Raw genomic sequence first — 27,924 nt, 5'->3', positions numbered from 1 at the left:
TATTGGTTTAATAATTACCTATTAAATAAAAATATTAGAAAATGGAGAAAAACAAATTTTAATAGTACCTAGTATACATTTTCCATTGTTCTGCTGGTACTCATTCGAACGTTACACTCTGCCATATCATAGTACAAGTGAAAATTCTGACTGGTGACATGCTAAAAGGGAGTGAAATAATTCTCTGTAAGAATTAGCTGAAATGTTAGTTAGTAGTCTTTAGGGTTTTTTCCCCCCCCTTCAGTTTTTTTTCAGTTTTTTTGTTATTCTGTTTTGTTTTTTGTGGCATTCAGCTACCTGTGGCTCGTTTTAGATAATATTTTCTTAATGTTTCTGTGTGCAGTTAAATTGCAAAACAGGGAATTAACTTCTGTGAATAATGATCCAAATGTCTACGATGTTAATAGCAAGTGGATATTTTCAGAACACAGGCAAAATATTTTAATTTTACTGTTTAAGTGGTGGTTTTTCCTTCCTGTGTAACTTCTGCATTTAATCAGCTTGTTAGAATTGTATGTTCTGGTCTCTTAAATCACTGTTTTACCCAGGCTAAGGAGACAGTTATACTTTTATATGATATTTGATTCTTTGAATTATGTTTACAGAACTGCTGACCCTGTACTGCAAATTGTATCTCAAACCTTCCAGAGATATTAACAGAGTTTTGGTGGCTAGAATAATTCACACACTGATCAGAGGATGCTACTTCCAAACTGATGAACTAAATTCCAATCTTTTTTGCTTCTTTGAAAAAGCACTACAGTGTGCAAGGTAATTCTCAGCTTTTTGTTTTGTGTGTCAGAATTGTATTTCAGAGGATAATTTGTCCTAGGTAATTGGGGTTGGGCTTGATGGTCTGTGGAGGCTCATTGATCCTTGACTTCTGTGATTCTGACCTTCAACAACTTTCCGTTTACTCAGAGCTCTTTAAAATGTGAATCTTTTCTGCATTTATATGTATTCTGGAAATTTTTTGCATTATCTGTAAGGATTCAGAGGTGAGGCCTTTCGAATATTCGTGCCTTATTTATTAAATTAGGTTTTTTTCAGTGCTCAATTTACAGTTCAAGGACTAGATTTTAAAAAAATCCAGACAAGTCATTCTTTATTTGTTAATACTTCTTATCAACAGAAAGTTGGCTATTTTTGCTGTAGATGAAGTGCTTGGTTTATATTCCAGACAGGAGAACGCCTCTGCAGGTCTGGATCATATTCTTCCAGCAATTAATATCGTCTTCAGTGTGTATGCTGTGAACTGTCGTATGCAGATTTGTAAGCTAGGAGAAGAAATTCTTCCTATGGTTCTTTATATATGGACTCAGTATAGACCGAACGAGTCTGTAAAGGAGTTAATAATTCAGTTACTTCAACTGCAGGTTCGTGTTCATCATCCAAAGGGAGCCAAAACACAGGAGAAAGGTACACAATAAAAAGCTTCTTTTGTTTTTTTGTGTTTCTAATTTTAGCAAATTTTTGCTATATGTGAGAGTTTAAGTTGCATGAGCACAGAAGTTCTGGGTGTCACTGGTAAACTTGGAGAATAATCACAGGAGTAACTATTTCTTCTCTATAGTTTTACACTGTGCATTAGAGCTGATTGAATTGGGGGAATACATGGTTTTAACTATAATTGTATTATAACAACACTCAAAATATTCTAGGTGCTGAATGGGAACACTCAGCATCTGGGCAAAGACTTCAGAATTTAAAAAGAAAAGGGGGAGGGGGGAAACGGCTGGGGGGAATGGATACAACATACAGGAGTCAGCAAAGTGCAGATTAACACACATGTTCACATTGTCAAAGTTAGATTCAGGACTCACAATTTGTCAGACCACTCTGTTTATTAGCGCAGCACTCCGCCAATAACATTCAGAATATGTGAGTGCCATGCAAGGCCTCAACAGTCTTATTTATACAGCTAAAGGAGCAGGAGTTAGACAAAAGAACAAAGAAGCAAAAGACAGGAAAAACTACCTGTGACACAGCATGCATATCCTACTTCCTTACTGATTGGTATCAATCTAAGGCTAATACTTTTCCAATTGCCCTTAAACGGTGCAATTGTTCTATGCTAATGTCTGTGTTCCTGACACCTGGATTGCAACATTCCAACAACTTTGCTTAAAGGTGCAGACAACATTTCTTTAATTCTTTCTGTTCTTACAATATAATTCATTCTACTTTCACAACATCTTGTTAATTTTATAGATACTAGGACCGAGAGTGACCATTATGGTCATCTAGTCCAGAGGTGGGCAAACTATGGCCTGTGGGCCACATCTGGCCCACGGAACCTTCCTGCCCAGCCCCTGAGCTCCTGCCCCGGGAGGCTAGCCCCCAGCCCCTCCCCTACTGTTCCCCCTCCCCTGCAGCCTCAGCTCACCCTGCCACCAGCGCAATGCTCTGGACAGCAGGACTGTGAGCTCCTGGGGCAGCACAGCTGCAAAGCCCGGCCTGACCCGGTGCACTGCGCCGTGGCGTGGCTGGCTTCAGCCAGGTGGCAGGCTGTAGTGCCATCAGCCACCTGTGCTCCAGGCAGCACAGTTAGTGGGTAGGGAGCGGGGATGGGGGTTGATAGAGGGCAGGGGAGTGGAGGTGGTGGTCAGGGGGCGGGGATGTGGATAGAGGTCAGAGGGCGGGGAACAGGGGGGTTAAATGGGGGCAGGGGTCCCGGGCGGGCAGTCAAGAAGGAGGGGAGGTTGGATGGGGTGGGGTGGGGCAGTCGGGACAGGGATAAAGGGTGGTTGGATGGGGCAGGGGTCCCAGGGGTGTGTGTCAGGAATGAGAGGAGGGGGGTTGGATGCGGCGGCAGGGGGGCGGTCAGGGGATAGAAAGCGGGGTGTGTGTGGCTGGGGCAGGGGTCCTGGGGGTGGGAGCGGGGTGTGGATAGAGGGTGGGGGCCAGGCCACGACCCCCTCCTCTAACCAACCCTCCGTACAATTTCCAAAACCCAATGCGGCCCTCAGGCCAAAAAGTTTGCCTGCCCCTGATCTAGTCTGACATCCTGGAAAACATAGGCATGCAGAAGGCACTGGGGGGGGAGGGGAGGAGTTGATCAGCGGGGCCCATGGACCCCCTGGAGTACCCTCGCAGACCCCCCTTTGAGAAACGCTGTTCTAGACCTTTGATTAGTCTTACCTCTTATTTAAGAACCTTCTGTAATTTTTCAACATCCTTTTTGAAGAGTAGAAACCAAAATTGGACACACTGTTCTAGTAATGATCTCACTATAAACATATACAAAGGAAATACCACCTCCCTCTAGTTCATATTCCCCACCTTATATATCCAGGGATCCTGTTTGCCATTTCAGTGACATCATCTCCTTGAAAGCACATATTCAACTGGTTATCTACCATGACCCCAAGTCCTTGTCAGTGTCACAGCTTTCCAGGATACAGTCCCCCATCTTATAAATGCAACCTATGTTCTTTGTACCTAGATGTTGTATGTCCTTGCATTTGGCTGTGTTAAAACATAGGATGTTCAAGTGAGCCCCCTTACAAAGCAGTCCATGTTGGTCTATATAACTGATATGTCCCCATCATTATTTAATACTCCACCAATTTTCATATCATTTGCAAACTTTAGCAGGAATGATTTTATATTTTCTTCTAGATCATTCTTAAAAATATTGAATAAAATGGGCTGAGGATAGATACCTGCAGGAACTCATTAGAAACACTCCCTTGGGGTGATGATGCCCCATTTACAGTTACTTTATGTGGTGTATGAATTAATATCGTCTACATAGATTTTGTATAGTGATAATTCTTTATCCGAATGTCATGTGGGACTAAGTTAAATACCTTGCGAAAGTCTAAGTCCATTATGTCAACATTTACCTTTATTAACCAAACTCATAAAAAAATACCAAGTTTGTTTGACAAGCACCTTTATCCATAAAACCATGTTGATTGGCATTAATTATGCTACTATTTGACTGATTGCTGGGCCATATCAGCAGTGCCATGATTTGTGCCATGATTTTTGCCCTGTATTGATGTCAGGCTAACTGGTCTATAATTTCCCTGCCATCCCATTCACCCTTTTTTAAATATTGGCACAACATTAGGGGGTTTTTTTCCCCAGTCCTCGAACACTTCCAGTGTTCCAAGATTTGTTAAATCAATATTAATGGTTCAGAGATCTCCTCGGTTAATCCATTTAATACTCTTGAGTGCAAATTCTGTAGATTTTAAAATGTTGAACTTAACAGTTGCTCTTTAATATATTCCCTAGTTTTTGATGGGAAGAAAGTATTTCATTATCATTGCAAGACATAAATACATCATCCTGCTTCCTTCAGAATACAGAACAGAAATATTTATTGAACACTTCTGCCTTTTCTGCAACATAACTGATAATTTTACCATCCTTGTCTAGTATTGGACCCATGCCATCACTAGGGTTTTGCTTGTTTCTAATACATGTACAAAATTCCTTTTTATTGTTCTTAGCACTACCAGGCATAGATTTTTGTTCAATACCTTTAGCTTCCCCTGTCAACTCTGTTTCCTAACTACTGATTTGTATTTACTACTATTCAACCCACTGTAGTGTTTTTTTAACGCATTAAATTTTTTTATTAATCCCTTGTTAACAATTAATCCCCAGTTATACTGAAGTCCCTCTTAGACTACGTTCCCTTGCATTCTCTTAGAATCTGCCCCCAAACCCCAACATATAGGGTCCCTGGCCTTTACTGTCTATGTTTGCATCTCGCCTGTATCCAACAAAAAAAAAAAAAAAAATCTATGTAAGGCCATCTTCACACCAGGGTTCTTCTTTTGCACAGGGGATGCTGGAGATGGATGCTCCTGGTATGTCTGCTGCTTTGAAAGGGCAAGGAGGATAGGGCAGGGCCAAATCAGAGTATGTTAGGTATTAAAATTCTGCAATGTAATCTGTGACACCTGTTGTGTCCCTGGGTTCAGAAGACACATGTCTGCTGCTGGGGTAGTATCCTAACCTCTCCCCCAGACAAGTGGCAGAGGTGGCTGTACTTGAGTCTCTGAGGGTGGGAGCTGCTTAGTTCTGGATGTTTAGGTTGGAACAGATGAGGGTGGGATTCTTGATTTTTATTTCATTTTTTCCCCTCTCTCTTACTTGACATCCAGACTTTATCCTCTCTTCCCCCATCTTTGCAAATGTTTGAACATTTTTTGTTTTAAATAGCAAATGTTTGCATTATAAAACCTCCTGAAAAATACAACTCTTAATTGCTGTTAAGTATTCTCTGCTCATCTGCGAACATAGAAAGCTATGTTGTCTAGTCAGATTATTTAGTCAGATTATGGCAGATAAATTGCATATATAATTTAAATTTTATCTTTTCACATACAGGTGCATATGACTCAGCAAAATGGCGAAGAATCTTACACAGCTTGCATGATCTGCTGGTGAATGAGTTAAGTCTCATTGGCAGTAGAGGAAAGTATTCTTCAGGATCACGCAATATTGCTGTAAAGGAAAACTTGATTGAATTAATGGCTGATATTTGTCATCAAGTAAATGACATTTCTACACATTGTTCCAAATGAATATAAAGTTGATGTGTATACTGTACTATGCTATTCACACACTTCAATTTTCCATTAATATGTTTTGCAAATTTTTTTCATAATTATTTACTTATATTTCAGTATCTTTAGTCTCTGGTCTAGAGACATGTTCTTTTTGGCCTCAGTTAAATGACAATCTTGAGATCCTAATACTCAGGTCTAATAGAGGCTGCACAGACTGCAGAAGGAGCCCTCCTGTTCAGTTTATAGAGAAATTTAATTGCTCTAGTGACATTTTGGATTAACTTTCCCCAAAATATTTCCATGTGTAAGGTACAGATGGAAGCAGACATTTTCTGTTTGCCGCTGAAAGTGTTTAAATTTGTTTTATTTGAAAGTTTAACATGGTTACAGGCTTGTAAGGGAAAAGCGTCCTTATATTTCTGGTACGCTTTTTAATATCAAGGAATTCTAAATAGAACAAAATTATTTGTTGTTGCAGAAATTCATATTTAGTTAGTATTTTTATTCTGTATGCAGTTGAAAGAATGGGTAATTGATATTTTTATATGACTGTTTATGGGCTTGGAAGCACAAGTTTCATTGAAAGTCAATGGTACTTCGTGTTCCTAAATCACTTTGGGCTCTTGTGAAAATCCTACCCTTGTTGATTGATTACTGGAGAGCCGAAGTACTGTAATAATACTTACGTCTCATAGTTGCAAGCCTTGCTTTTGAAAGAAGATCCCAAGCTAGGCTTCTTGCTCTTCAGATGACAGAGGCAGTAGGACACTTTGCTTCGGGAGAGCAGGAAGCAAATCTCTGATCAAATCCTAATGGCTGACAGGCATAGCATTGATAGGTGCTAGAGACAGCAGCATCCTTGTGCCCTCTGCCAGTATCTGAGTTGTCGCTGTGTGTGGTCTTTGAAGTTTGTGAAGCAAGCTAAGAGGGAAATGAGAATTCTCTGGAGTGCTTGATAGATGGTAAATAATGATTAACTTCAGGTGTGTCTACCTTGTAAGCTGGTGATGTGATTCCGAGCTGGAGGAGACATATTCGCACTAGTTCTGATTAAGCTAACTCAGTAAAAAGAGTGTTGACCCAGCAGTGCAACCAGTGGGAGGGGCTAGCTGCCCTGAGTGCATTCTCATAAGAGATGCTATGTACTACACGTAGCAGCTAACCCCTCCTGTGACTGGGCCACTGATGTTATGCTCTATTTTTAGTGCATTAGCTCAGTTAGAACTAGTGTGAACATGTCTCCTCAAGCTCAGAATCATACTCCCAACTCAGAATATAGACATACCCTTAGTTGGAAACATCTCATGGCCTTTAATAGAGGGTGAGGGTGACAAGGTCCCTAACCAAAGGCTCTTACGCAAAGTAAGCTGCCGTGGGATAAGAGGAAGGTGCTCTCATGGATTGGTAACTGGTTAAAAGATAGGAAACAAAGGATAGGTATAAATGGTCAATTTTTAGAATGGAGAGAGGTAAATAGTGGTATCCCCCAGGGGTCTGTTCTGGGACCAGTCCTATTCAACATATTCATAAATGATCTGGAAAAAGGGGTAAACAGTGAGGTGGCAAAATTTGCAGATGATACGAAATTACTAAAGATAGTTAAGACCCAGGCAGACTGCAAAGAGCTATAAAAGGATCTCTCAAAACTGGATAGTTCGTTGAAAACATCCACTCAAAGTGCAGCAGCAGTCAAAAACTAACAGAATGCTGGGAATCATTAAGAAAGGGTAGATAATAGGACAGAAAATATGTTGCCTCTATATAAATCCATGGTACACCCACATCTTGAATACTGTGTGTGGATGTGCTCGCCCCATCTCAAAAAAGATATATTGGAATTGGAAAAGGTTCAGAAAAGGGCAACAAAAATGATTAGAGGTATGGAACAGCTTCCGTATAAGGAGAGATTAAGAAGACAGGGACTTTTCAGCTTGGAAAAGAGACAGCTAAGGGGAGATATGATTGAGGTCTATAAAATCATGACTGATGTAGGGAAAGTAGATAAGGAAGTGTTCTTTACTACTTCTCATAACACAAGAACTAGGAGTCACCAAATGAAATTAATAGAAGGTTTAAAACAAAAGGAAGTATTTCTTCACACAACGCATAGTCAACCTGTGGAACTCCTTGCCAGAGGATTTTGTGAAGGCCGAGACCATAAATGGGTTCAAAAAAGAACTAGATAAATTCGTGGAGGATAGGTCCATCAATGGCTTTTAGCCAGGATGGACAGGAATAGTGTCCCTAACCTCTGTCTTCCAGAAGCTGGGAATGAGCGACGGGATGGATCATTTGATGATTACCTGTTCTGTTCATTCCTTCTGGGGCACCTGACACTGGCCATTGTCAGAAGACAGGATAGTGGGCTAGATGGACCTTTGGTCTGACCCAGTAGAGCTATTCTTATGTTCTTATGTGAGTACTTGAATACTTTTATTGATGGGTTCTCTTTTTACTATATCTTTGGAAAGGTCTTTACTGAAGACACCAAAGTCCTGGAGATAACCCAGTCGTACACTGTTACACAAAGAGAGCCTGGAGATGAAGCTGCGCCAAGCAAGCGTAGGAAGATCGAATTGGGCTGGGAAATAATTCGAGACAACCTGCAGATATCACAGAATGATTTTGATGTCATACCTTGGTAAAAACACCTTTATTCTTTTACCTTGGAACTGAAATCAGTACAAATAACTTAACAGGTTTTAGTTTCACATTCAATTATTTCATGATCTGTGGACTCCTACATTTTATACTCAGTTGTCTCCCAAATGCCTTGTGCTGTGAAGTAAGGTGCTCAGATACAGAACATACAGGGAGGCTGTCATGGAATCAGCCTAGCTTTTCCCAGCTCTTGAAAAATCATGAGGGATGTTCTTGAAATTCTTGTTATAAAAGCTTCTAAGTCAAATACCACATAATAGAAGTCATAACTTTCACATTGCTGACTTGGATAACTGACATGATATATTAGAGAGACAAGGTGGGTGAGGTAATATCTTTTATTGAACCAACTTCTGTTGGTGACAGAGATAAGCTTTTGAGCTACACAGTGGTCTTTTCAGGTCTGACATGATATATGACTAACGAATGACAATGAAACGATGGTGAATGAAAATACCAGCTTTTATGCGGGGCTGTGGAGTTGCAATAAGAATAATGCCCTGGGGTGAGAACGTCATCTCTGTTCTTACTATTTTATGCTGGGTAAACTGGCTTGAGGAGTATAACAATATTGTAATCTTTGACATAGCAGATAAAGTATAACAAGATCCTGTGGTTGGAAGTTGAAGCTAGACAAACTCAAGCTGCAAATAAGGGACACATTTTTAAACAGCGAAAGGAATTAATTGGTGGAAAAGTTTACAAAGGGCTGAGATGGATTCTCCACTGGAAGATTTTTTAAATCAAGATTGGATTTTTTCTAAAAGGAATGCTTTAGTTCAAACAGGAATTAATTCAGGGAAATCGTATGGCCTGTTTTATACAGGAGGCAGGCTAGATAATCAGAGTTGTTCCTTCCAGCTTTATAATCTATGAGTAAAGCTAAGATTTTTGTCACGGAAGTCACGGATTCCGTGACTTCCAGAGAGCTTGTGACATTTTCTGCTTCAGCCCCAGGGCAGCGTGGCTGGAGGTCTCAGCTGCGGGGTAGGGGGTCCAGCAGCTCTTAGCTGCCAGGTAGCAGGGACCTCACAGCTCCCAGCCTCTGTAGATGGCAGGGGACACTCTGCAGCACTGAGCCACAGTGGGTGGGGAAGGGACACCCCCAGCTCCAAACCGCCCTGGGTGGCAGGGGACCCTCCACAACTCCAAGTCATTGTGGGCAGGGGTACCCGACAGCTCCCAGCCTCTGCACGTGGAAGGGCCACCCTGCAGCTCCCAGCCACCATGGGCCACGGGGAGGTGCCTCCGCAGCTCCCAGCCTTTGTGAGGAGTGGGTTGGAACCTGGAACTTGAGACGCCGTGGGTACTGGACTCTCTCCTCTCCTCATTTTGTCACGGTTATTTTTAGTAAAAGTCACAGAGAGGTCATGGGCGTTGGTGATTTTTTGGTTATCGTGTGTGACCTGTCCGTGACTTTTACCAAAAATAAGACAAAGATTTTGTTATGGTTGTCTGTGAGAAATAAAATTACAGACAAGAAAATTAATTTTCTGTTTGCTTTACTGATATCTGACAATCAAATTGTAAAACAGCATTTGTGTGGCTGAGGCTGAACATACTTAATTGCTTCAAAATGACAGAATAATTGGTGATTGAACAAGCTATCCTGAACACTTAAACAATCACAGTTAAAAATACAATAGAAGTATAAAATGATTCTCTGAAACTGCTTAGATTATGTTTCACTGCTTTTCAACACATGATGCATTTATGTACATTTCAAATTAATTGCCTTCACTTTCTGTTTTTAAGGTTGCAGATTACAGCCCGATTGATATCAAAGTATCCTATGAGTCTTCCTAACCGTGAATTATCTCCCTTACTCACTATACTACACCAGCTACTACATCAGCAGAGAAAAGGGGAAAGGACCCCATATGTGCTAAGGTGCCTTACAGAGATTGCTGTTTGTCAGAGCCAAAAATTAGATTTGGAAAGCGCTCAAAAGTTGGAGCTGCAGAGAATCTGGGCAAAAGTTTGGTCTCTTACAATTCGCAGCATAAGTTTTCAGCAAGTTGAAACAGAAAGCTTTGGGTTACTTGGAGCCATAATTCAAGGAAACCTTATTGTAATAGACAAAGAACTCTGGAAGATATTTTCAGGGTCTGCATACAAGCCTTCGAGGTAAAGTGGGAACCAGGGATAGTGTATCTTGTGTCTTTGATTCTCTATAGCTGTTTTTCCTCCATGAACAGATATACTAAATTTGTTCTTGTGGTGTTTTAAATAAGTACTGTACATATTTGTGTTAAAACCTGTTTTTCAGACATTTGTAACTCAGCCATAAAAACTCACTCCAGTCTGAAAGTTGACATGGAAGAGATATGACCAGGACAGCTTCTTAAAAACAAATTTTGGCCAAAATAGATTCATTCTACTTTTGTTGAAACAAAGTAAAGCATATTTTTTGTTCTTTTAAAATTAATCTAATTTTAAAAGACTGGATCCAAATAATTTTAAAATAGACAAGTGGAATCTATAACGTCTAAAATATGGGTTTGAAAATGCATGCAGAATGAGTATTCTTATAAAGGAATTTTTAATGTGCATGCTTATTAAGTACTTTATTTATGCATTTGACAATATTCTTAGACCTATCCAAGATCCAGAAATAAAGACTTTACATGATAATGATAGTAGTTGAATATACATTTAATTATGATTTCCCACAAGCTGTTCTATGCTCTGTTTTGTTGTAGTCCTGCTGCACGTTGTTTGGCATTAGCAATGACTGCTTATGTAGTACCAGAAACTTTGAAAGTAGGAATGGTGCAGAATAATTGTGAAGGAAATACTGGGTGCATGTTAAAAGAAGCAATAATGAAATGGCTACTGTTCTGTCATTTGGAAGAGAAGATGGAAGAACGTTTTGAGTTACCCCCTGTGCTATGCAGGTAACAACTTGGAGTATAATTTGCTCTGTGTATAAACACAAAACATAACATAAAAAAAGCAGATGGGAAAAAATGAATTATTAAAGTATTCATATGTTGCTAATATTTTGGTAGAGTTTATAAATCTGTGTGTTAACTTTCTGTAGGGTATCATAAAACAAGTGTTTTGGAAATCATTAATTTTTCCTTACTCAAATGTTAAAAAAAAAATACTTGTTTCATACAACTGCTTTTAGATAAAAATTACCTGAAAATGATACCTGAAGTTTTCTGGCTTGATGTTTAGATTTTAGGAATGACTAGAATCAAACTATTTATCAGGTGATAATGTTAACCCTGCTGCTACTTGGTATAACTGATGTGCTATTATAATCCAAGTTTTTAGTTGTTCAAGTGTTAGCTTCAGACAATACCTGCATTTTAAAGTTTCTTGCTTTTTAAAACATTAGGTTAATACATGGGGGTTTTTGGTAAATAACTAATATTACTGTACATATAGCGCCTTTTATGAAAGGATCACCAAATGTTTTACAACCATAAGTAAACTTATCAATACCATTTTGGGGGAGGGAGGTAGATAAGTAGTATATCCATTTTTACAAACAGATAATCTGAGACACAGAGATGGTAACTTCCATAAAGTCACACAGCGAGTCTGGCATAGATGTGTTACTCCTGGGGGAAATTCTACGCCACTGCATGTTCACAGAATTCATGTCCCCCGCAGATTTCTCTGTTTCCACACAGAAAAATGACTTTCTGACTGGGAAGCAAAGCTCCAGCAGTGTGGGCGCATCATTTTAGGCACCCAGAGCAGCTGGCATTAAGAGAGAGGACTGTGGGGCAGGCGGCGGGACTGAGGAAGACCCAGCTGGTAGCTCTTGCCCTGCGCCAAGCTCAGCTGCTAGTCCTGGCTGGGCTGGAGGTAGGAGGGGACAGGACTTGATCGTCACTTGCAAGGAGTGGCCATGTCCAGGTCAAAGCCAGCCCCAGAAATCTGCCCTGGCTGCAGGAAACTCCACCTCATCCTGCTTTCTGCCCCCATCACTCCTCAGCTGTGGGGGGAAGGGTCACTGTATGGGGAGCTGCTTCACCGGTCACCCAACCCCAGTGCATCCAGACCCCCCCGCCCCGTACCCAGACCCCTGCAGAGCCTCAGTCCCCCCACCCACCCAGAACCCCCCACGAGTCCCCCACACTCTAACTCCCACCCCGCCGAGCCTCACTCTCTGCATCCGGATCCCCCTGCTGAGCCCCGCCCTTTTCCCTCGCATCCAGCCCCCAACCCCAGCCCCCAGGACTGCACCCTGACGAGCCATACTCCTGCTGCACCCAGACCACCCCAACGAGCCCCCAGGACTGCACCCTGACGAGCCATACTCCTGCTGCACCCAGACCACCCCAACGAGCCCCCTGGACCTCCACCCTACTGAGTTTCAACCAGCTGTACCTGGACCCCAGACCCCCCACAGAGCCTCGCATGTGCAGAGCCCCACGCCCAGACCCACCCTGCTGAGCCCCAAGCACCTTCATCTAGACCCAGCTGCAGAGTCCCATTGCTCCTGTCCATCCGGATCCCAACTGCATCCAGACTGCCCACTCATCCGCCTGCATCCAGATTGTGCCACACAGGACCCTCTCCCCCACACCTGGAGCCCCCCACACTAAGCCCTTCCACACTAGGGATCCTGCCAGACTGAGCTTACCTGCCTGCACCTGGTCCGGAGGAGCAGGGCCTCAGGGTCTTTCTGGAGCAGACCCAGCCCTTGCACTGTGTCAGAGTCAGATGCAGCCTCACTGCCGAGTCTGTGCCCTGAGTGGGAGCTGCAGGGTGATCTCTCACCTCTGTGCACCCAATGGCCTGTGCTCCGCACTGCTATGCTGGAGCCTCTACATTTATTTATTGACAAATAAAATTCGCATAACTTTAAAATATTGTGCACAGTATTTTTAATTTTTTGGCACGAAGTTTTATTTTTTTTGCACAGAATTCCCTCAGGAGTAATGTACATAGAACTCAGGAGTCCTGATACCTAGTCCTGTTCTGATGTACAAAATTAAGGTTAGGTTTGAGATTTGAAGTTTGGAGTCATAATCACCTAATAAGTATAGATGTTTCTCTCCTAAATTTCAGCTCTGGGTTTACAAAAAAAAAATTTCTTTACAGTGATTTTCCTCATCTAGTGCTGCAGAAAACTCTTGTGAGCCTGACTATGAAGAACTGCAGAGCTGCAATGAACTTTTTCCAAAATGCTACTGAGTGGTATGTTTAAAATTAATCAGCACAGACAGTATGCTCCTCATATTAGGGGCAGTATTTTTAGGGTTAAACCAGTTTTGTTTTGTTTTTTAAGTAGTAGTCCATATCCTCGTTGATATTCTGTATTCCCCCTACTTGGCTCAGGAGACATTAAAGGTTTTTGCCATTCCAGCAAACACTGAAGATATGGAACACATGTTTTCCTGTCTCTCACATATCTTTTAATGTTCATTTTTATAAAGTATTTAGCACATTTTTGGGCATTGTGAAAATAGAGCATCTATAGTCTAGTTAGGTGCTTTAGACAGGTATGAAGACAACATCTCCTCCCTGAAGAGGTTACATAACATCTCTCTTACCAGTAATATATCTTAGTAAAGCAATTGCCAAAAAAACCAAAAATCCTTTTAAAAAGCCCGCAACTAATTAGAAATTACTGTCATGGATCCACAGTACCCACCCTTCTTCCCCATTACTTTACATTCTTAAAACTTGATTTAGTAGAAGGAGTTGGACACAGCTTCAAATGCCTCCCCAATGTATGTCCTTGGGTGTTGTGGGGGGAACATAGGGAGGTGGCGCACACTGCCTTGATGGACACTGCTTTCCAGAATGCTCCAAGGTCACACACCAAAGTTGTGAGCACATTTCATCTACAGTAGGAGTTCTCAACCTTTTTTTCTCTGCCCTCCCCCCCATGTTATAAAAACTCCCCGGCCCACCTATGCCACAACTACTATTTTCTGCATATAAAAGAAAGAGCTGGCATTAGGGAGTAGCAAGCAGAGATATTGCTCAGGGCCCCACACCACAGGGGGCCTTGCAAAGCTAAGTTGCTCAGGCTTTGACTTCAGCCCCAGGTGGCAGGGTTCAGGGCCCTGGCCTTCAGCTCCACATGACGGGACTTCGGCTTTCTGCCCTGGGCTCTAGCGATTCTAACACTGCCCCCTCGAAACCTATTAGTGGCCCTCGGGGGGCCCCTGGACTCGATTGAGAACCACTGTTCTACAATATAGATTCATCTTGATAATCATCTCAGACTGTGATTAAAATAGTAAGTAACCATTCCTTAGTGAGATTAACCTGAGAAATGAGAGAGCAAAAGAAGTGACTAGAGGCACAAATAAAAATTTCATTTTATTTCTGCTTATGTTTCTTATGTTTAAATAGTGGTTTTAAAGGTACAGGTAGTAAAACAGGATGTCACAATAAGAGTAATGTGTTTTTCTTCAAGTGTGCAACACAAACAAGACAAAGGAGAGGTCAGTTTTTTGGAAATTGAAGACCTATATCTGCAGACAACTTTTGATGAAATGACTATTTTCACCAGCCTTGCAGTGAACATTGCAGATAAAAATCTGTCTGGTTCAGGACTTGCTGTCAACCAAAACCATAGGGAAACGCTGGAACACTGTCTGTTAGTGGTGTCAGAACAGCTTTTAAACAGCTACTCTTCTGAGGTGAGTTAGAAATGAGCATTGAAGTCCATGTTTGTTCTGCGTATTTCTGTATTTTAAAGTCATAGAACATGTTGAACTTTAGTAGTTTTCCTGTTAAAATTGAATTGCAGACAATTTTTTAATATTTCCTACAAAATGAAGTAGACAAATGTTTGTTTCCCTATAATGCTCTTCAGAATACTCCAAACAAGTTACATGGGAAATAGTTACAGGAGTATGGCAGAAAGCGATCTAGGGGTCATAATGGACCACAAGCTAAATGTGAGTCAACAATGTGATACTGTTGCAAAAAAAGCAAACGTGATTCTGGGGTGCATTAACAGATGTGTTGTAAACAAGACACGAGAAGTCATTCTTCCGCTCTACTCTGCGCTGGTTAGGCCTCAGCTGGAGTATTGTGTCCAGTTCTGAGCACCGCATTTCAAGAAAGATGTGGAGAAATTGGAGAGGGTCCAGAGAAGAGCAACAAGAATGATTAAAGGTCTTGAGAACATGACCTATGAAGGAAGGCTGAAAGAATTGGGTTTATTTAGTTTGGAAAAGAGAAGACTGAGAGGGGACATGATAGCAGTTTTCAGGTATCTAAAAGGGTGTCATCAGGAGGAGGGAGAAAACTTGTTCACCTTAGCCTCTAATGATAGAACAAGAAGCAATGGGCTTAAACTGCAGCAAGGGAGATTTAGGTTGGACATTAGGAAAAAGTTCCTAACTGTCAGGGTAGTTAAACACTGGAATAAATTGCCTAGGGAGGTTGTGGAATCTCCATCTCTGGAGATATTTAAGAGTAGGTTAGATAAATGTCTATCAGGGATGGTCTAGACAGTATTTGGTCCTGCCATGAGGGCAGGGGACTGGATTCGATGACCTCTCGAGGTCCCTTCCAGTCCAAGAGTCTATGAATCTATGATCTGCAAACTGAGAAGTATACATAAAATTACAAGTTTGGCCATTTTTCTCCTTCCATATAATTTCTGCCCTCCATAATTCAGTTTTGCTGAGGTACCTAATTAAATACCTCAGGTGAAGTCCTGGCCCAGTTCAGTAAATGTTAGAGCTCTCACTGATGGCAGTGGAGCCAGGATTTCACCTTAGTGGTGACTATCAGCTTGTGCCTGGGAAGAGAAATAATTGTAATTTTTGAATGTTACAATTCCTTAGACAAGGTTGCACTGTTAGTATATTACTGTTCTTCTTGAACTGGCTTATTCCTGGATGTGCCAGTGGTCTTGAGCAAATCACATAACTTCTGTGCCTACATCTGCCCATCTTTAAATTACAGATAAAAATACTTACGTATTTTACAGGAGAGTAATGGAGCTATTTGTAAAGTTCTTTGTGATTCTTTGTTGAAAGGATGTACAGTATAGAAGCGAAGTATTAATGTAATAAACATTAAAGCATTAAAAGAACCATTAATAGCTCTGTAAGCTGATGAAGCACCATTTCATATAAAATTTATGATGTATTTATATTATGTATTAGATTTATTCCAAGTCTACTACTGCAGAACACCTAGTCCGATGTGTCAATCTCTTGATTGGTGTTCTTGGCTGCTATTGCTATGCTGGCACATTAACTGAAGAGGATGCATGTAAATCAGAATTGTTCCATAAAGCTAAGGTTAGTAATAATATGTGTTTGATAACTGTAAAGAAAACAGTATTCAATTATTTTAAAATGATGAATAATTATTAAAAATGAGTATTTTCATATTTTCAAAATATAAAATACTTGTTTCTGCTTAACAAATCACAGTAGGTGACAGAATTCAATGAATATTTATAGGGACTAGTTTTTTCACTGTTACTAAAAAATTTTTATAGAATTTTCTTTTTTAAACTGTAATGAAAACTAGGCATAACTAAAATTACATATACACTACTAAAACTACAATTATTTTGCAATTGAAGATATTCTAGTTATTAAAATTTTGCCTACTTGCTTTTGGGAAAATATAAAAAATCAAAATGATCAGGGTCCAGATAGCTAAGGGGTTTGTTAATAAGCTAATGGCACCCTTCACCTCTAGGTCATTTGTTCAGATCTATCCATATTGGTAGTGAATTAGTCACTGAGAGCAGTTTGACTATCTGAACTTATTTGTTAGTCCCGCTCTAATTCACTAGTAGTCATGTGTATATAAAGCCACCATCACTAATAAAACTGTTTAACTTCTTTGTTGGGAATCTGAGCAAGTGGGTCAAAGACTGAACCCACATGGAGATTGAATTATCTTTTCATGACTAGAGGTGGTGCCTTGCTTCAGAGTTGAAGCACAATGTCAGAGCAATATGGAGAAATGCCATGTTTTTCTTCGGTGATTAGAAAATTTGAATTTCCATCAGGTCTGTGTGGTCAGCTCATCACTTCTAGAGAACAATGAATGTTTAAAATGGAGAAAAAAAGCAAACCTTTCACCCCAAAACTACTAACTCGTGACCTGAATAGTGAAGCTTATGTGTGCAGCAGAACCATATACGTCTGTGTGTACGTGCGTGCATGCAGTGAAATAAGGGAAATATGTGATTGAGAGATTTTCGCTACATTGTATTTGTATTTCTGTTTTTATTAGTCTCTCATGCATTACGTTGGAGAAAGTATTTCTCAGTCTAAAAATAAACTAAATGAAGATTCTAGGATCATCTTGCTGAGGACTTTGATAACACAATGTACCAACTGCTTATGTAATTGTACCAAGGTAGGATATTTAAAATAATGTTTGTCCATTATTTTTATTCTGTAATATATATCTAACTGAATTGTAACTTTCCAAAAGCAATAATAATGTATTTTGCAAGCTTCTGAGATGTTTATCTCTTTCATATTTACTGAATTATGTATTGCATAGGGAAAAAAACTATTAGAACATTAAAGTTGCACAGTTATATCAGGAAATGCCAAAGTTAAGGCAATAATATGCAACTTCAACTCTTCCTCCTTATGAGCATGCTTTACAGTAGTCTTCAATTGCATGCTATTTCTCAAATACAATACAATATAAAGTACTTTTTTCCATAATCTTAAGTCCTTATTTTAAGCGTACATGAATTTCGTTATCATAATCAATCAGTTTCTTTTTGGCTGATTTTTTTTAAACGTAAGTTCTCTACTCACTAAGATATGTACTTTTTATTCTCCTCTCTCTCCAACCAGCGGAACATTCTTTCTTAGATACAATTAAGAGGATCAGACAGTTGGCTATTAATTGTGAATTTAGGAGGCCGTATGTGCTAATAAATATTCAGTATTGTTCTGATGTAAAACCATGCTCTGAAGTTCCTACCCTCTGTTTGCCAGAAGCTAGCAATGGGCGACGGGATGGATCACTTGATGATTTCCTGTTCTGTTCATTCCTTTTGAAGCACCTGGCATTGGCCACTGTCGGAAGACAGGATACTAGGCTAGATGGACCTTTGGTCTGACCCAGTATGGCCATTCTTATGTTCTTATACTTAATCTGTAGTAAGTACAGTACTATATATATCTGATAGAGTATATTACAGTCATTCCTGTCTGGCATATGCAGAGTAGTACATGTTACTGCAAGGGTCTACACCTATATCTAAAGTAATAGAAAATTCGTATGGTGTAATATTTGAGAAATAAGGAACCAGATCTTCAGCTGGTATAAACTGATGACGCTCCATTAAGTCAGCTACAAGCTCTGTTGAAGTCAGCATTGAGGGGGAAAAATCTATTGTTGTTGAAAATCATATACAATTATGTAATTAAAGGCTGTATTGTAAAGTCATTGAAGTCAGCAAAGCTATGCTGATTTGATTCAGTTGAGGGTATGGCCTAGTGTTTTATCATGAAATTAAATATTGTATTGTAGAGCATGCACACAAGAGGGCAGAGCCCAGAATTAATTTAGAACCTCAACTATGCAACCTTAACCCATAGCATTTCTTGAATTTCGAATGCTTATTTATGCAATTTTAACATTCTCTTCACTTACAGGGAGATTTTCAAATGGCTATTAGGCTCCCAACTCCCATTTGACCCTTTGAAAATTTCTCTCATTGTTTATGTAGAATTTGCTAGACAAAAAAGAGGGGATAAAACATAAAAAGGAGCTTTATTCTCTAGAAACTCAAAAATATTTTAGGTAGCAATAAATAGACAATGGTGAGAATAAATTTAATAACTAAATCAGTGGCTGGCACTCAGTTTTGCACCTCACCCAGCTTCAGATATCGTGAGGTGCATCAGAAATGAGGTTCTCTCCAGCACACCTTACAAAGTCTTCAGGAACCTTTATTTAGCCCTTTCGTTGCTTACATGATCAGCAAAAGATGAGGTAAAAATTCAGTGTGCACTTGACCCAGCCTCATTTTAGGGAGTATAATGTCTGATCCAAAACCCATTGAAGTCAATGAGTCTTTCTGTCAACTTCATTTCGATGAGGACTTTAGTATGTTCATAACACATTTGTATGTACATTCCAGCATCTTCTAATATATGCAGGAAGGAAGCCCTCTCCTTCACCTTAGCAGCTGTGCCACAGTCTGCAGAGTCAGACTATGCAATAGCAGTGTTAGCATAAGTCCAACCCCCACTGTATTTTCCTGTTTGCAATATTCTATTTAATCGGACTTTTCAACTTGTCACTATGCAGCTAAGTTAGCTATGCATGCATGTGAAACAAACCGCTCCTTAGCTATGCAGCTTTTGAACTCATCAGAAAAAAATCTCCTGCATGTGATCCATGCATAATTTTCAGATGTTCACCTGTCAGATCAAAACCAATGCAGGATATTTCAGTCCCCACAGATTGGCTCTGTGACTATTTTAAAAAATTACAAGAATTATTTTTATAATTGAGAGAGGTGTATTTTAACTCCCTGTGCTCAAAAACAAGGGACCCGTTTTTTGAAAATAATCTCTGTGCGGAGACCAAGCATAGCACAATTTTTGATCAAAAAAAGTTTCAGAAAGTTATGAGAAACTGAAATGGGGCTAGAATGCAGGCTGCTAACCTTAGCTATAATATAATACTGCCACAGCTATCATTCAGTAAAAAAAAGTTTAATGCAACATAAGGTGCACTGTGTTGCATTAGCCGCATAAAGGTTAAAGATGTAGCCACTCCTTGCAACAGCTCCTGGAATGAATATTTGCACCCTAAAAAACCCTTGAAAATAAAGATTTTATATTGAAATCCTTTTCAGCTTTAATTAACCATAGCATCACTAGGATGCAGCTGCTGCTTACAGATACTTTAATAGAATGTTTTCTTTTTTTACATATCTTTGAGGCTCTTACTCATTCCATGACTGTTGCTCAAGATTATGCAGTAAATAGGTATATAAGAGGAATACATTTTTAAGCAGTTGTGATTTTTTTGAAAAAACTTTGATTTATATTTAATGTTTTTGTTTTCTCATTGGAGTTTTTAAAAAGCGACATCCAAAATGACACAGATGAGAGAGATTACAGTATCTCTTTCTGACCAAAAAAAAAAACAACAAAAACCAGCCAAACTGATGACAACATTTTAGAAAAAAAACTTTTCTATTTGATTGGTAATATATTTGAACTTGCTTACAGACATGTTCCATTTTGGATTTTTCAAGATAAATTGTAGTGCATGACACGCTTCTGAGATTGGAATCTGGAACTGTATTTTTAATGTTATCTGTTTACTTCAATGCATTCACAGTATGGAATAAATCCAGTTCCTTTCTAAGAACAGAATATGTTATATGTACTGTGATAACTGGCCTGTATACTTTGCTTTCTAACAGAGCAGTCCAAGTAAGATCTTATCAGGCTTATTCCTGAGTTTGTTAACATCAAAGATGATGAATGATCTTGTAGATATTTGCAAACATCTGGTAAGTATGTTTCTCTAAATGCTATGTTTATTTGCATGAGGATTATTTATACAGTATAAATAACTCAGACAAACCGAATGTGATTTTTATTACAGAAAACAAATTAAGCAGTAAAAATATATCAGATTTAAGGGCCTTTCTACCAAGTAGTGTTTGTGTGGACCATTCCTACATGTGTGAACAATGAAAAAACATTGATCAAAGAACTATACTAACCTTGCATCTAAAATTTAGTTACATCGTTTAAGCCTTGTTTTGATACTATGTGAAAGAAAAGTGCACACTGATAAAGCCATAGAAATAATAATTATATCCCCCACTTTTCATTAAGTGAATGAAAAATAGAACACATTTTAAAGTTTATGTAAGTAGTTATGGCTTTTTGATCAGTTATTTTAACATCCACAAACAGCTTAATTTATTCGTAACATCTTACTACTCAGCCCTACATCTTACAGCATCACCTGTTGCACTAGCTTGTACTTATGCTTTTTCGGTAATTGATTTGATAATAAATGCCAGAAATACTTGTCCATGTACCAGATCTGAATCAAGGCCAAATCTGGGAGCTGCAAGCACATAAGATTTTGCTTCCATTTCTTTTTCATTGTATTAAGCTCATCTGTTTTTTAATGTTAATTTTTTTTTTTTTGCATTTGGAAAAGATGAAGGATTTTTCTGCTGTGAAAGTAACTCTTTAAAGGTGCTTGAAAAATACATATTCATGCTGAATTCTTCAAATATGTACCCTTCTGTCCTACACTTAGGGTACGTCTACACTGCACGATTATTTCGAATTAGCTTAAACCGATATTACAAAACAGATCTAATAAAATCGGTTTAGCGCGTCCACAGTGGGTCGAAATCGATTGTTCGTCCATGGTCCAAGCTACCATCATTTCAGGAGCGGTGCCCTGTGGGTAGCTGTTCCTCAGCTATCCATAGCTCCACTTCCGTGTTAGAGCACAGTGCCTGATGGGCAGAAACATTGCCCTGGGTGGTGCTGGGTAGAGCCTCACCCTCCCTTTGTGAAGGCAGCAGACAACCCTTTGGCGCCTTTTTCGTGGAGTGCATGAGCAAACGCCATAGCACAGAAATCTTCCCTTTTTTTTTCACGTGGGGGGGGGAATAACTGAGGAGCTGTTATGAACCACGCAACACTGTGTTTGAACCTACAGACATTGGGAGCTCAGCCAAAATGCAAATAATTTTCAGAGACTGCTGTGGACTGTGGGATAGCTGGATCCTCAGTACCCTCCCTCCTTCATGAGCGTCCATTTGAGTCTCTGGCTTCCCGTTATGCTTGTCACGCAGCACTGTGTATCCTGGAGTTTTTTATTCAAACGCTTGGCATTTGTGTTCTGTAACGAGCTGGATACACAGATTTGTCTCCCATACAGCGATAAGCCTAGGTATCTCCCGTACGGTCTAATACTGGAGCTCTTTTCGATTTCAGACTGCATCGCCAGCCGTGCTGATCAGAGCTCCACGCTGCAAGCAGGAAATGTAATTCAAAAGTTTGCGGGGCTTTTCTGTTTACTGCCCGCTGCATCCGAGTTCAGATTGCTGTCCAGAGCGTCAGTGCCTGCACTCTGGATGCGCCGGGCCAATAACGTCGATTTCCGTACCACGACTAATCCGAGTTATCATATCGAATTTAGCGCTACTTCCTCTCGTTTGGGAGGAGTTCGAAATGATTTAAGGAGCCGTTTAACTCGATATTAATGACGACGTCGTGTGAACGGATACAGTGTTAAATCGGTATATCGGCCATTAAACCGATTTAAAGTCGCAGTGTAGACCTGGCCTTAGTAGTAAGGTAACAGAATGTGGCATCAAGTTTTGTAAAAACCTTGAAACTTGTATCCTCATCCAATTCCAATGCACCTTTAGGTGGGTGTCCAATCCAAATAAATAACATACTTAGTATTTTGCCTGAGGAGAAGCTGACAGTTTCACCACTGTTAGCTTGTCAGCCAGTTGGTTGAACGGTAATTATTTGGGGAGTCCTTATGTCATGCTCTAGTTTCTTTCTAATGAGAAATTTGCCAGTTTCTAAAGTAAAGTTGATGTTTAAGTGCTAATGATGCAGTCGGCATTCTACTAAACCCAGAAAAGAAAGCAGTCTCTTTCCCAAAGAGCTCACCATCTAAAGAAAAGAGTTCAAATCACACACAGTGCACCAGCTAACTAAAAGATGGGTTTATCGCAGAAGGCTGAAGTAAATATGGTGCTTCATAGTTGATGACTTATAGTTGGTAGGTTGTACAGAAGTGCAAAGAGAGATTTCAATGAGATTAACTACAATTATAATTATTATTTTATTGTGTGTATTACAATACTGCTGAAGGGGCCATGTCAAGGATTAGGACCCTACTGTGTGCTAGGCAATATACAAACAAGTAACAGAAAGACACACTTTGACCCAAAGAACTAGATTTAAGACATGATGGAACAGGTAGAGGAAACAGAGAAGTGGAAGAATGTCAGGCCAGTTAATAGCAAAATGAACACATTTTGTATAGCAAAAAGTATTAATTTTAAAAAACTCACCCACAAGGTGTGCACACTACTAAAGTGAGTAAATTCATGATCTTAGCATCCCAGGTCCTTTCTCACACTGTTTGGTTCACAAGGAAATGTTGGTCTGTTTCCATGTTCTGTTACCTATATGGCACCTTCAACCACCAAAAATAAAATTTACAAGAATATGATGCTTTTGCTAGATGGTCTTTACTGGCAAACTGAGTGATGCTGGAGAAGTAGACCTAATGGAAGATAATATTGAGAAAAGTGCAATGGAAGTAGATAACCAGGTAGCCATGGACCAGTTTGATGATCACTGTATCACTGACTCCGGTGATGCTAATGAGTCTGGGGAGATGCAAAGCGTAACTGGTAAGTGAAAGTCTGCTTTCCGTCCAGAATTGTTTGCATAAGTGTAGGGCACATGTTTTTTTCAATCTTACACAGCCCACTTGTCTCACATCGCAGTTAGGCAGTACATTGGACCATTACAGTAGCTGGGATTGTAGCTGAGCCATTTGCCTCCAGAACAATAATTGTGTCTTAGCAATTCAGTAGTGTTGTACAAACATTAATTAAAGCCTTGGGAGGAAATTACTATTCTTTTTTACAGTTGGTAAAACTGAAGCAGATAAAGTAAATAACTTGCTCAGGGTCATACAGTGAGCCTGTAGCAGAGCAGGGAGTAGAGCTCAAGTCTCCAGACTCCCACTCTAGTGGTCTAATCGCTAGTCCATGCGTCCCTTCATACCCAGTACCAGGATATTTTCTTGTGCATTGTAGTTGGTTCTATTTTAGCTGTCTCTCTTTTCTTGCAGAGTAGGGTCGATCACGTCTTTGGCAAGATCAGCTTTCTCACATATCCAAACTTGCAAAATAGTTGGCACTTTCCTTACCCATGATACAGATTTTTTTTCCTACCAGGCTGGTTTGGCTCCAGCAGTGGTATCATGTTTTGTTTTGTAATCTGTTCTGAATTCTTGCTTAAGACGATCACCTTATGCCGTAGTCAGGACTATGATTTCTGTTTTATTTTAGAGGGGAGAAATCATTTTGTTATGCTAATACTTCAGACTGTTCTTTGTCTGCTTAGTCCACTGTGTTGAATGAGCACCTCTGGAATTAGTTCATCCAGACCATTCGATAAATAATAGTAAACACTGGGGCTGGTAGCAGTGGCAACAGTTCTGGATATCAGAGAAAATAGACATGTATATGGAGCCATTCTCTCTAGGTCACAAATTTGGACCCATTCAGTAGTATAGAGTCAGTTGTCATCACCTTAGGTTTGTTGGGTGAGCTTTGTAAAAATTGTGGACATTTGTTTGTGGTCTCAACCAAATTCTGAGTGGGCAAGTGTCCACAAAAAAACACATAACAAATGGTTCTATTGATTGCCAGTTTTTGCACAGAGGCCTAGGGTATGTCTGGATATAGAGAGTGCAAAATATCCTTCTGTTTCTAGAGGCAGTCGCTCTAGAACAGGGGCCTCACTCCAGATAGAGAAAGCTTCAGCTAGTGCTGTCCGTATTGTACCTATTCTGTAGCTAAGAAACTTCAAGGCTGCCAGTCTTACATTTTTTTGAGAACATAATTTAACTAGATAAATGCACATAGCTCTATCATGTTTTTAATATAACTTTTAGAAGAAGCATTTAGAAGAACCATTTTTTTTGTACTTGACAAGAACCGTTTTTTTAGGTGCTGTTAGCCCATTAGCTGAAGAACATTTGACAAAGCAGGATTTACTCCTCCTTGAAATTCTGAGGCTCTTGTGTCTATGTGTAACTACAACACAAATCCATACAGTCTGCTTCAGAGCACCTGACATACGACGGAAGCTGTTAATGCTAATTGATAAAAGTATATTTGATGCTGCTAAATCACTGCATCTACAAGTGGTGAGTGTGATATTGAGAAACTTCTTGTTTCAGCAGTTCTCTCTCTGTACATAAACACTGTCTCTTAAAGTCATACACACATTCTCTGGCCATTCTCTTGGACTCAGTCCGCTCAGAAGAACTCATAGTGTCTGCTTCTGAAGATTTAAATTTTTTTTACATAGCTTATAGGATTTGTCAGAAACCAGAGAGTAGATTGCTGGGCCATATGGTATCTGCCTTCAGTATTCACCATTAGCAGGTGGCTTGGAGGTTGTGCAGTCTTATTCTCTGGGACAGAGTGTAGGAACTCCTTTCCAACTACTAGAACTGATATGTTTATATGCCAAAATATGAGATTTAATTATCCATATTATTGTGCATCAAATAATTCATTTGCATGAAACAAATGTCAAATTATCTAACCATGTAAAAACTGACATAAATATTTGACATAAAGCATTTAACAGCCATTGAAAATGCTTATCCTTATTATTTTGTTTTAGTATGTGTATATAAAAATATTACTAATGTGTTCTATTTTTAATTATGCCTTAGTATTTAGTCCTTTTGAAGGAACTCCCAACTGAAGAAAATTTGTTGCCAGAAGATGATTTTCTCCTGCTTCTCAAGCCTCTTTCGTAAGAAATAACATCAGTTATATATTAATAAAAATATTTTATTTAGCAACTATCTGGTTTTTCTACTGTTTGGCTTCTAAAGCTCTCTCTTTTTTCTTTCCCAGTGACGTGTGTTCCTTGTATCGTCGAGATCAAGAAGTTTGTAAAGCAATTCTAAATAACCTACTTCCTGCAGCAGTGGGGTTGGGCCAAGCCAACCCAAATGTTGAAGAAACAGGGGAAGTCCAAGGACAATTTTTAACTGTTGTGGGAGCATTTTGGTACATTTTATTTATTTTATGCAGTAATCTGTTTCTTGGCTTGATGGCTGATGACCTATTCAGAGGTTGTGATGCTGCTATGGGGCCAGCTGTCAGTAGTGCCATGAGTTTATCTAGTCTGTACACTTCTCCCACATGAATCTTTTTGGATACCAGTTCTATATTAAAATTAGGTCACAGATCCTCATAGCCACTAAGTGATAGTTTAAAGGCATGTTGAAAGGTAAACTTAGATCCAAATATCAATATGATGGGCAATGATTTCTGAATCCTGAGTTGTTTTTTAAATTCTGTAGTCCGTTGCCAAGGTAATTAAACAGAATTCACTGAGAGAAAAAAGAGACAGTTCTCCCTGCTGGCTTTATAGTAGTAATTAACAAATGCTCTTCCAAGCAGTATTTATGATATTGATACACAAACAAGAAAATAAATAGTCCTTTAAAACTGGGGGAAAAGGTGCTTGCTAATCAGGTCAGAAGGATTACTTAAAAGCATCTAAGAATGAATTACAAAGAGCAGAGAGTAATGTCTTAAGACTTTTTTTTCCTGACATTAAGCTTGTAATAGGTATTTAAATGGCTTCTGTTTCAGGCACTTGACAAAGGAAGGGAGATGTACGGCTCCAGTAAGAGTGGCCCTGCTGAACTGCATGAAAGCCCTACTTGAGGTGCGCCATATTTTCCTATCTGTTGTTAGTTTAGTACAGTGATACTCAGATCTTAGTGGTTCAGCAGCCAAATTAGCGATCAACATTTCCCAAAAGAGCCACAGTAGTATGAATTCATTGTTTTATTTATTATAAGTACTATTCATATTTAAACAGTATGATGGTGAAATATTTTGTTTATATTTATATAAATTATATATATATTATTCTCACAGCAAGTAAATTAATAACAGTGCAAATAAATAACTTAATTGGTTAATAACATAGTAAAAGCATCCAGATAGATTAATAACTTTAATGTCATGTGCTGCAAGGAGCCACAGGTAACATATTAAAGAGCCACTTTTGGCTCTTGAGCCTTGGTCTGAGTATTACTGGTGTAGTAAGTGTCATACTCAATGTTTGCTTGAAAGTAGTGTGGAAAGAGCTACTGCATTCATCAGTATAACGGGTAAATCCAGTGTTCATTTCTGTATAAATTCCATACATATTTAACAAGAGGTATTCATTTTCTTCAGGCTGATCCTCATTCAAATTGGGCTGTGCTTAACGTAAGAGATAAACATCTGCCTGTGAGTGATGCTTTCCCACATTTCCTCGCAGATAGCCACCATCAAGTGTGCATGCTCGCTGCAAAGTCAATAGCCAGGTGATAACCGAGATCTTTTTGTAGTTTGTTTAGATAATTAAGTCAGCATATTTAAGAATAATAAACAGTTTTTCTCTTTTGCATGCTAAGTAGCTACCCAAAGTTCTTAAAGATATAAAAACACTTGCCTGTCTTAAGGCAATGTGGCGCCTTCTATTTATATTGACAGAGGCCTTCAAAACTTGTGTAAATTTGCAATACTATATGTTATAGTAAAGATTTGTGTAAAACCCATTGTGTGTAGACCCTTCATGTAGATATATTTATCTTCATGGAAAAAATAGACTAAGTACTGTAAATAATGTGATGCCTTGTGCTAGACAAGCAGTGATTTTGTCCTTTGCCTAAATAAGGGAGCTTCTGAGGAACTCTTCACAAATATTAATGTATTTATCTTTGCAGTACTCCATGAGGTAAAGACAACAGTGACAGAGGATCAGAGTTTGGGTCCATTGCTCCCTGGTTAACCGGGACTGGACACTTTTTCAAATGATTCCTCTCCCTGCCACCCAGCAAATGCTCATATTTCCATCTGAATATTTTTGGATGGAGGGAGTGTTGACTCAATACAAGGCTTTGAAAAACGGGGACTCCAGACACCACCTTCTACCCCTCAAAACAAAGAAATCCTAATATTTACCATGTAAAATATACA

At 39.4% G+C, this 27,924-nt stretch overlaps 1 protein-coding gene across 1 annotated transcript in view; it reads left to right on the top strand.

Annotated features, from left to right (window-relative positions):
• Positions 1-27,924, top strand: part of ATM (ATM serine/threonine kinase) — a 119,421-nt gene that overhangs the window by 9,249 nt on the left and 82,248 nt on the right. Inside the window, exons 5-21 of the mRNA XM_032790683.2 lie at positions 606-771; positions 1,181-1,419; positions 5,350-5,513; positions 8,003-8,172; positions 9,948-10,319; positions 10,895-11,089; positions 13,257-13,352; positions 14,584-14,809; positions 16,292-16,429; positions 17,382-17,507; positions 20,557-20,646; positions 23,373-23,544; positions 24,874-25,073; positions 25,611-25,693; positions 25,798-25,953; positions 26,545-26,620; positions 27,139-27,269. Of these exons, the coding sequence (XP_032646574.1) occupies positions 606-771; positions 1,181-1,419; positions 5,350-5,513; positions 8,003-8,172; positions 9,948-10,319; positions 10,895-11,089; positions 13,257-13,352; positions 14,584-14,809; positions 16,292-16,429; positions 17,382-17,507; positions 20,557-20,646; positions 23,373-23,544; positions 24,874-25,073; positions 25,611-25,693; positions 25,798-25,953; positions 26,545-26,620; positions 27,139-27,269 (2,800 nt within the window). The remainder of the gene's footprint in view (positions 1-605; positions 772-1,180; positions 1,420-5,349; positions 5,514-8,002; positions 8,173-9,947; positions 10,320-10,894; positions 11,090-13,256; positions 13,353-14,583; positions 14,810-16,291; positions 16,430-17,381; positions 17,508-20,556; positions 20,647-23,372; positions 23,545-24,873; positions 25,074-25,610; positions 25,694-25,797; positions 25,954-26,544; positions 26,621-27,138; positions 27,270-27,924) is intronic.

Source organism: Chelonoidis abingdonii, chromosome 1, assembly GCF_003597395.2.
Source record: "Chelonoidis abingdonii isolate Lonesome George chromosome 1, CheloAbing_2.0, whole genome shotgun sequence".
Classification (NCBI taxonomy): Eukaryota; Metazoa; Chordata; order Testudines; family Testudinidae; genus Chelonoidis; species Chelonoidis abingdonii.
The sequence above is the reverse complement of the archived record's forward strand: the minus strand, read 5'-3'. Positions and strand labels throughout refer to the sequence as shown.